Source organism: Priapulus caudatus, unplaced genomic scaffold (assembly GCF_000485595.1).
Source record: "Priapulus caudatus unplaced genomic scaffold, Priapulus_caudatus-5.0.1 Scaffold92, whole genome shotgun sequence".
Lineage (NCBI taxonomy): Eukaryota > Metazoa > Priapulida > Priapulimorpha > Priapulimorphida > Priapulidae > Priapulus > Priapulus caudatus.
This window is the reverse complement of record NW_014577153.1, coordinates 474,858-485,263: the sequence shown is the minus strand read 5'-3', so window position 1 is coordinate 485,263 and position 10,406 is coordinate 474,858. Positions and strand designations below refer to the sequence as shown.

The window sequence follows — 10,406 nt, the reverse complement described above, 5'->3', positions numbered from 1 at the left end:
TCTCTCTCTCTCTCGCTCTCTCTCTCTCTCTCTCTCTCTCGCTCTCTCTGCTCTGTCTCTCGCTCTCTCTCTCGTTCTCTTCTGCTTTCTCATCTGCTTTCTCTCTTTCGTGTGAGCGCGCGCTCCCGCCGGCTCTCTCGCTAGCTAATCGATCTACAGTAGCTCTGCTTGCTACCCCCCACCACCCTCACCGCGCGCGCGCGCACCATCTGACATTTTGCTGATGGAGGCGATGGCTGGCCGATTAAAGCTGCACGGTCACGCAGTCGGGTGTGCAGCGAGGCGCGGCAGACGGAGCAGCAGCTGTGGTCCACCTAGTGTGCAGTTCGGTAAACTCTCGCGTGGACAGCTGGTCGACGGGCGGCGGCCAGAGGGCGGGAGCTGCGTGACACAGCGCGCTCTCCACGGCACGCACGCACGCACGCACGGGCGGGCAATCTAGCGGCACAGTGTGCGTTATACGCGATTGCAGTTGGTGCGTGCGTGCGTGCGTGCGTGCGTGCATGCGCAGATATGTGGGTGTGTAAGCCTCTGTATTTACCGTAGATCCTATGTCTGTATCAGTGCGTGCGTGCAAACGTCTCTGTATGTATGAATATGGGTGTGTGCGTGCGTGCGTGTGTTTGTACTGCGGTCAGTGTGATAGAGGAGTACATCGCAATCACGTACATCACCTCACTTCATCCAAAATTCATCATGGCTCTCATAATCATGTATGTGATTGCCACTGCTGCGTGTCTGCGGAGTGGGTGAGCGCTGGCTGGGGCTAACTCATGAGCAGGGAAGGCAGGGGGGCTGGTCTTGCACGCACGCACGCGCACACTAATGTACTCACGCATGTACTCTCACGCAGACGTGCACACACGCTTGAGTACAACCGTGCGTGCACGCATGCAATGCGCTCTTGATTGCCTAGTGACGCTATGCCGGCTCGGTCATTTATGTGAAAAAGGGCTTTGGGATTCAGCATCCAATGGCCACATTAGAGCGTTATAGAAGCCGAGGCAAAGTGCAACGTTTCAGCAGAGCAGTGTTTGCCCCCGCACGAGATGGTGGTGAAGCTATGCAGCAGCATGCAGCTAGGCTAGCCTCTACACTGTAATTTATCATAACAAGGTTTCTATACAGAACTATTATTCCTTGTTTAGCCAGCGCGCGATTACGAAAGCTTGCACTGCCCACCAAATTCGGATTGACGTGGTAATACCGTTGCGTGCTCCCGTGTAGCAAATTGATGTTCAAGATGTCTCTTCGTTCTTCTGCAGTTTGCCGGATGATCGGGGATTTGAACGCTACTACGAGCGGGACATTTACAACCGGCATCTGGTAGGCTACCACGAAAGTGATGACATGCAAAGCCAGGGCCGCCGGCACAGATACAACCGCGCATCTTTCCAGGCCAAAGACAGGTTCGTTATTTGTGGTCTCTAGGGGTGGGGGGGGGGGTGTTTTCCCTCGCGTGGCGACTGTGGTGGTGAGAACATTGTTCATTAATGATTTTCGAACGTGAGAGAATTATGAGTTCGTGCTGCTTGTTGGCCAACGTACGTCCATTCGCCAGTGTTATATCTTGTCTCATCAGTGTTCACCTGTATGTGCTCACTAGTATCCTATCTGACCTCATGTTACTATTGTATGTGTGTGCTCACTAGTATCAGGAGTAGATAATAGGGAATTCCCTAATATTAATAATAATTCCCTATTATCTACTGCTAGTATCCTATCTCACCCCATGTATGTGTGTGCTCACTAGTATTCTATCACACCTCATGTATGTGTGTGCTCACTTGTATTCTATCTCACCTCATGTATGTGTGTGCTCACTAGTATTCTATCTCACCCCGAGGTGAGATAGAATACTAGTGAGCACACACATACATGAGGTGAGATAGAATACTAGTGAGAACACACATACATGGGGTGAGATAGGATACTAGTGAGCACACACATACATGAGGTGAGATAGAATACTAGTGAGCACACGCATACATATGTATGTGTGTGCTCACTAGTATTCTATCTCACCCCATGTATGTGTGTGCTCACTAGTATCCTATCTCACCCCATGTATTGTATGTGTGTTCTCACTAGTATTCTATCTCACCTCATGTATGTGTGTGCTCACTAGTATTCTATCTCATCTCATGTATGTGTGTTCTCACTAGTATCCTATCACACCTCATGTATGTGTGTGCTCACTAGTATCCTATCTCACCTCATGTATGTGTGTTCTCACTAGTATCCTATCTCACCTCATGTATGTGTGTGCTCACTAGTATCCTATCTCACCTCATGTATGTGTGTGCTCACTAGTATCCTATCTCATCTCATGTATGTGTGTTCTCACTAGTATGCTATCTCACCCCATGTATGTGTGTGCTCACTAGTATTCTATCTCACCCCATGTATGTGTGTTCTCACTAGTATTCTATCTCACCTCATGTATGTGTGTGCTCACTAGTATCCTATCTCACCTCATGTATGTGTGTTCTCACTAGTATCCTATCTCATCTCATGTATGTGTGTTCTCACTAGTATCCTATCTCATCTCATGTATGTGTGTGCTCACTAGTATTCTATCTCACCCCATGTATGCGTGTGCTCACTAGTATCCTATCTCACCTCATGTATGCGTGTGCTCACTAGTATTCTATCTCACCTCATGTATGTGTGTGCTCACTACATTAGTATCCTATCTCGCCTCATGTATGTGTGTGCTCACTACATTAGTATCCTATCTCGCCTCATGTATGTGTGTGCTCACTACATTAGTATCCTATCTCATCTCATGTATGTGTGTGCTCACTGCACTAGTATGCTATCTCACCTCATGTATGTGTGTGCTCACTAGTATTCTATCTCACCCCATGTATGCGTGTGCTCACTAGTATCCTATCTCACCTCATGTATGCGTGTGCTCACTAGTATCCTATCTCACCTCATGTATGCGTGTGCTCACTATCTTCCTATCTCATCTTATCTCATGTATGCGTGTGCTCACTATCATCCTATCTCATCTCACCTCATGTATGCGTGTGCTCACTATCATCCTATCTCATCTCATCTCATGTATGTGTGTGCTCACTATCTTCTTATCTCATCTCATCTCATGTATGTGTGTGCTCACTATCTTCTTATCTCATCTCATCTCATGTATGCGTGTGCTCACTATCTTCCTATCTCATCTCACCTCATGTAGTGTTCTCACTATCTTCCTATCTCATCTCATCTCATGTATGCGTGTGCTCACTATCTTCCTATCTCATCTCATCTCATGTATGCGTGTGCTCACTATCTTCCTATCTCATCTCATCTCATGTATGTGTGTGCTCACTATCTTCCTATCTTATCTCATCTCATGTATGCGTGTGCTCACTATCTTCCTATCTCATCTCATGTAGTGTTTTCACTATTTTCCTATCTCATCTCATCTCATGTAGTGTGCTCACTATCTTTTTATCTCATCTCATTTAGTGTGCTCACTATCTTCCTATCTCATCTCATCTCATGTAGTGTGCTCACTATCTTCCTATCTCATCTCATCTCATGTATGTGTGTGCTCACGTGGCCTCACTATCTTCCTATCTCATCTCATCTCATGTATGCGTGTATTCGCCTGCCGCACCTTCTCATCTCTCGCATGCGTTGCTGCATCTGCAGGCCAGGCAGGCGGTTGCACAGGCAGTACGGGGAGCAGCGCTACAGCGATCACTATGGCGACGACCGGCCGCGCACGCAGCGATCGCCCGGCAAGCTGAAGGTGCATCGACGGCGGCGGTCGGACTCGCGCTCGCGCTCCGACTCGATGTCGAGCAGCAGCAGCGGCTCTGCATCGACGACGTCCGACAGCGACAGCGACTCACACTCCTCGTCACGGTCGCCCAGGTAACGCCGCCGCCGCCGCCGCGTCCGCTTACCGTTAGATTGTGATTGAGGGTTAACTGTTGAGTTGGTGGTCGTGTCACGTGTGTGTGATACAGCACCGTGTTCAGTGGTCACGCACATTTTACATGTCGATTACTCCCTGTTCCGGACTGCAGGAGTCCCTGATATGACATGAGCAGGAATCCGTGTCTGGTGACCTGAAAATACTTGGCCACACATAATTCATATCATGTTCTGTGGCAATTTACAGCTGATTTTACAATATTTTATGTCGTTCGGGCGGTTAGTTCACCATGTGCCTTGCTGCCGACTGCGTAATTTCTTCATGGATACCTTCATTTTGAGAGAAAAGTTCTCCATTAATCGAAACATCGATAAGTTAGCACCGTAGCTCATCGTGCGCGTACTCTCTATGTTTGCGTTCAGCGTTTGCTGTTTCTGCCTCTTCCTCAGCAGCAGCAAGTCTCGCACGTCGGGCAACCTGGCGTCTGCCGTGACGGCGGTGACCAATCAGCAACCGTTGTCGATGGTGATGATCAACAGCAACAGCCAGGACTGCGACAGCGAACTGCTGAAGAACCAGCTGGCAATCTGTGTGAAGAACCTTCCAATCCGGTCCAGTGGTACGTTCGACCGTGCGCGAGCGGAGATGCGGGGAGGGGTCGAGCAGAGACAGGGGGAGGGTCGAGCGGAGACAGGGGGAGGGGTCGAGCGGAGATGTAGAGAGGGGTCGAGTGGAGACAGGGGGAGGGTCGAGCGGAGACAGGGGGAGGGTCGAGCGGAGACAGGGGGAGGGTCGAGCGGAGACAGGGGGAGGGTCGAGCGGAGACAGGGGGAGGGTCGAGCGGAGACGAGGGGTTCAAGCGCCCTGATCAACACGGGTCGTCGAGCCGAAGGACGAGGACGAGGAGGGAAGGAGGAACACGGCGTCGATGCGCGCCGTCGCCGACTTCAAGTGTTCTACCGCGCAGTCGCAACACACGAACGAATTCGTTTTCGGCTGACCGGTCCGACGTGTTCTCAGCGGAGCGGCTCGAGCACTGGAGGAGGACGAGCGCGGGCGCGCGCGCGCTTTCAAGAAAATGCCTCCGCCGCCTCCACGGCGCGAGGCGCCCCTACCGAGCAGACGCCACGCGAGAAGAAAGCTGAAGGAGTACAAGAAGCGGCGGAAATCGCCTGACGAGCGCACTCTTTCGACGTGAAGCCGAGAAGGTGGAGCCCCGTGAAGAACGGCGAAGCGCGAGAAGGAGAAACCGCGAGGAGAAGGGCAAGAACAGAGAAGAGCAAGGCGGAGACGATCCTCCTGCAGAGATCGAGGGGCAGCAAGGCTTCGGTTAGCACGCGGTGGAGGCGGCCGCAGGGAGGAGCTCGCAAAAGGAACCAAGCGCTAAGCTAAGGGCCAAATGAGCGGGGAGCCGACCGAAGGCCGACACGAACGCGCAGAGAAGGAGATAGCGGATGAGCGAGAAACGAAGGAGAGGAAGCCCGCAAAAGCCGCGAGGGAGCAGCCTGTAGTGTGCTCGCAGCCCCCGCTGCACGAGAAGGCCCAGAAGAGGAAGCCGAATGGAAGAGGGGAAAAGCAGCAGCCAGCAGCAGCAGCAGGCAGCGAGCAGACAGCTAGCCGGCACAAGAAGAAAGACCAACGGAGGAGAAGCCAGAGAGCAGGAAGCCAGCGCGGAATGAAGGAGGTGGCTGACGAATGCTCGACGCCGACACTTCAGTGCTCTTCCACAGCGAGGTGAGCGTCAAGTCAGAGAGGCCATGGGCAGCGAAGGCGGAGGAGGAGGAGGAGGGGAGGCAGCAGGCAAAAACAGACAGAGAATGCACGATGGTAAGGCAGGTCGTAACGGTACAGCGCGAAAGCCGCGAGCGTGCGCCGCCCGCGCTGCCACCGCGTGCGCTCGGAAAGAAAAACCTGTGGCAGCGAACCTGTTTGGTGACGACAACACATCGAACTCGGCCGGCAGCGATGAAAGAGCTGCGGTCGCCACGGCGACGAACCGAGAAAGCACATCCCGCCTGCGCCGCAAGCTCCCGAAACAGGCTCCACCACCACCCGCCCACCGCAACACCACCACCTCCACCTCCACCACCACCAACCAGCGAAACCAGCACCGGAGAGGAAGGAGGCTGGCAAAGAAGAAGGAGAAGAAGAAGAAGAAGAACTGACAAGGAGATAGTACAAGACGAGCGCAGCAAGGACAAGAAGAAGGTGCACAAGAAGGAGGCCGAATACAGCGACAGGACGAGAAGAAAAGGCGCAGTCATTCGGCACTGCCGGCTAACGAACGTCGGCCGCGACCACGAACGCGACGACGTACAGACGACTGACGACGACGACTGACGCACGACGGAAGAAGCCTCGCCTGAGGTAGAAGCCGCGGCTGGAGGAAGCTGTCGCGAGACTTCTCGCGGTCTCTGCTGAGCGACGCTGACTCGCGGGAGAGGGCAGAATGCCGAAGGTGGAGCGCATCAACGGATGGAGGCTGTAGGTGGACGTCGCGTCCGACGTCGAGCCCCGGTCGATGGCCGACTCTCGGAAAGCCGCAGAAGATAGAGGCGAGCCGAAGGTCACCGAGAAGCTCAGCCGCCGTGCCGACGACAACGATGATAATAGCCAGCAGCTGGCGGCGGCGGCGGGGTGCGACTGCGCGGCCCGGCAGCGAAGCCGCAGATGCAGCGTCGCTGAGCTGTCAGAACGGAGGGGGAGATGGAGAAAGCGAGCATAGCACTGGAGATTGGCAATAGCGAGCATCGCGGGCCGGAAGCGACTGGCAGCGGCGGCAGGCGGCAAAAAGCGCGGCAGAGGGTTCGCGACGAGCGGCCGCTGCGGCAGCGCCGCCACGACCCGGCAAGCGACCAGCAGGCGACCGCGCGCGGGGAGGGTCCGGCGCAACGAGAAGGAGGAGTACCTCGACGAATCGTGGCGCGCCGCCGATACTGCTGCTCGTCGACGGAGACCTGGCGGCGGCGGCGGCTGGCGGCGCCCGCTTCCGATGAGACGCTCCGATCGAGAAAGGCGCAGCGGTCGCGGCGAAGGAGGCTCCGTCGTCTGGCGATGTACGAGAGTCTCGCACGGCTTGCGGCCTGAGGAGGAGGAGGAGGACGAGGAGGGAGAGCTCGTCATCGACATGCGGCGAGAAGCCGAGGAGAACCGCGAGCCGACGCCGAGCCGTGTAAGCACAAGGTGGCGCCCGGCGTCGGCGGAGGTCGAAGGCCGTCGCCCGAAGCGCAACTCCGGCGAGACGACGACGGAACGCGAAGATCGCGATGGCCACGGCAACGTTCGACACAGCCGCGAAGGACAGGCGGCCCTCTCCTGGCGACGCCGCCCCGCTGCGCCGACAAAGCGACGAGAAGACGCCGGCGGCGGCGGCAGGCAGGAAGGTGAAAGCCGCAGCAGCAGCCGGGAGCGGTGAGCGGGCGACGGGAGGTCGCCCGCGTGGCCGGCTGTCTCGTCGAGACGATGGCTTGTCGTTCACGACGACGAAGACGACGACAATGCCCGACCTGATCCACCTCGCATCGGAGAGGGCACCCTACGCCGGCCGTACTTTGAGTCGGTGTCCGAGGCGAGGGGTACTCAGCGAGAAGAAGACGCTACACCCAGTTTGAGGAAGGAGAGGCGACGGCGAAGCGTATTCACCTTCCGCAAGGAGCGAGACGCCGCCGCCGCCCGCTAGGGAGAAGCCCGACGCGGACGCGACGAGGGAGGAGCCGGCAGGCGAGACGAGACGTGGTCGCGCAGCCGGAACCGCGAGTCGCCGACGCGGCGGAGTCTCAGCCGGCGACGGCCCAGAGGAAGCGACGCAGCGCGACGCAAGAAGACCGAGTCTGAGTCTAGCAGCGTTGCGGCGGGTCGGCGGGGGGGCGGGCGTGAGACCCGCTGCTCGAACCCCGCCCGTGCTCTCGCGCGAGACGGACGACGTGTTCAGCGCCGAGACGCCGCGAGACGACCGCCGTCGCCGCGCGAGGAGCCGACGGCCGCCGCCGCGCCGCCGCCGGGGAAGAAGGTGAAGAGGAGGAAGCGGCGACGGCAGCGGAGGAGGGCGAGGCGGAAGAGGCAGGGAGCAGGAGAGGAGGAGGAGGATGACGAAGGCGAGTCGCGACAGCAACGGACAGCCGGCTTGCAGTACGACCGCTCGACACCGACGCGCCGTCGCCGCGCACGCAGATGCGGCTGCGCTCGACCACAAGAACCGCGCGGCGGGTCTCGTGCTGAAGGCGGCACTCGCGCGCAGTGCGCCCGACCGTGCGCGCCCGCTGCCAGGGTGTCCGCGCGATCGCGCGCCGCCGCCACGGCCAAGTCGAAGCGGCAGGATTTGCGAGGAGCGCGCTCGTACGGCGGCGAGCGGATTCCATCGAAGACGCGGAGAAGTCGTCGAACGCAGTCTCTGCCTGACATCCGCCCGTCGAGAGCCCGTCGACACGCAACCAAGGCGACCGACGACACCGTGCAGACGCGCATCGCCCGCGTCAACGAAGGTGGCACCCCCCAAGCCAGCGGCAGCGAAGTTCGCGCAGGACGCGGCAGGCCAAAGGTGACGGGTGGAGCCGCCGAGCGCGGCGGCGATCCAAGGCAGACGTGTACGATTTCAGCGAGTCATTTGAGGAGGTGTCGCTGAGTCACGCAACGCCGCCATGTCAACTATGACGACACGCCCGCGACCACGCCCAGTAAGATGCAGCAGCCGCCATCCGGCACGCCGCACAGAGCAAGACCACCCAGATGATACCCGTCAGTGCACCGCTGCCGGCAAGATCCAAGCACCGGTCATCGTGACGCCGAGCAAGACGCAGCAGCCACCGGCGAGCACCACCGCTGCTAAGGCACAGGTACGCGTGAGCAGCGCAGCACCGACGGAAAGTTCAGGCAGCCGGTCGTGACGCCGCCCGCTGCCACGTGTAGGCCGCAGACGCCCGCTGCTGCCCCGGCGGCAGCAACCCCAACGCCGGCCCCCCCTGTCGGCCGCACTGATCCCAGCGGCGCCGCGCGCAGTTCGGTGGACGACATCATCAACGGACGTCGCACGCGCGTCTTCGAGGTTCCCGTCGAGAGCGTGGTGGCGGCAGCGGCCGCTAGGAGGCGCCACGCAAGCGCGCCGCGCGCAAGCCGGAGGAGCAGGCGGCGGCGGCAGCGGCAGCGGACGGCGACGAGATCCGCGTGAGCGCATCAACGACGCGGCCGATCATCTCGGTGTTCATGCCATCGAGCGCACGATCCGATCAACGAGATGGCGAAGGCAGAGCGAGGGCGCGGCGGCAGCGGAGGCCGGGCGGCGCGAGGCGGTGCCGGCAAGCGCCGGGTCTCAATCTCTGACACGAGCGACGGCATCACGTCTCCCGTCGCCCGAGGAGACGACGACACGCAAGATCGACGTGCGTCGCGCGACACTGACGACGACGGACGACGACAAACGACACCGGACACGGACACGGACACTGCGGCGACGAAGATGCCGGCGAGAACGCCGGCAAGCAGCGCCCTCGTCGCGGCACAGCAGAACTTCCTGCTGGCGACGACTGCCGCTGCGCTGTCCGCGATCAAGCCAGACAGCGCGAGCCAAGGAGGTGAAGCCGCAGTGTGCCGCCGGCGCTGCGCCCGCGCCAACACGCCTCCCGCTAGACCGCAGCAGCAGCAGCCAGCAGACGAGCCGGCCAGCGTCAACGTGCCGCAGTCTTGACGGATGTCGTCGGGCGGCGATCCACCAGGACGTGAAGGGGCGACAGCGAGCGGCGAGGCGCAGGTGCTGCAGGTTACAGAGGCGCACGATCGCCGCGATGTACTGTCGCGCGGAGACGGGGCTCTTCGTGCCGTCGAGAACGCGCCGCCGCGGCGTCGCCCGCGCTCAGCCGACCGCGAGAAACGCGCCGGCGCCGCCGCCCGCCGGCTGCGTCCACCCCCCGCCGGCCGCCGCCAAGACACGTCGCGCTGGCAACGACGCACGCGCGAGGTCGCGACCCCCGCCGAAGTTGGAGGTGAAGCGGCGAGATCGACGCCGACGACGACGACGGCGACGCACCAGAGACGCGCGTCGTCGGCACGTTCATCCGCGCGCGCGAGGACGAGCTGCGCGGCGCGGCGGCGGCGCGCGCGCGAGCCGGGAGAAGGTCACCGTCAAACACCCAAGTCTGCCGTCAGCAAGGCGTCGTCGCCGAAGCAGGCCGTCGCCGCTCCGAATAGCCTCGCCGTCGGCGGCATGGCCGCCGTCGGAGCGAAGATCGGGCGGCGGGCCGGGGTCGCTGCACGCGATGGTCGGGATGCCTCCGCGGCGGAGTGTTCCGATCGCGGCCACGACGTGGGACAGCAGCTCATCGAGAAGACCTACCCGCAGGTTCACGGCAGCGCCATCGCTGGCCTGCTGCAGAACCGTTACAGCCTGCCGCACGGCAAGGACGTCACCAGCGTTGCGGGGGAGGAGGAGGAGGAGGGGAGGCGCAGCGGATGGCGGGCGGGCCGATGGCGCGCGCCGCCGCGCAGCTACACGCGGGCGTCGGCAGCCTGAGCGCCGCGCACACGG

At 59.8% G+C, this 10,406-nt stretch overlaps 1 protein-coding gene across 1 annotated transcript in view; it reads left to right on the top strand.

The window, feature by feature from the left end:
• The first annotated feature begins 696 nt into the window (after positions 1 to 696).
• Positions 697 to 10,406, top strand: part of LOC106804900 (serine/arginine-rich splicing factor 6-like) — a 10,301-nt gene continuing 591 nt past the window's right edge. The window contains exons 1-4 of the mRNA XM_014806290.1: positions 697 to 713; positions 1,266 to 1,409; positions 3,661 to 3,885; positions 4,339 to 4,508. Of these exons, the coding sequence (XP_014661776.1) occupies positions 697 to 713; positions 1,266 to 1,409; positions 3,661 to 3,885; positions 4,339 to 4,508 (556 nt within the window). The remainder of the gene's footprint in view (positions 714 to 1,265; positions 1,410 to 3,660; positions 3,886 to 4,338; positions 4,509 to 10,406) is intronic.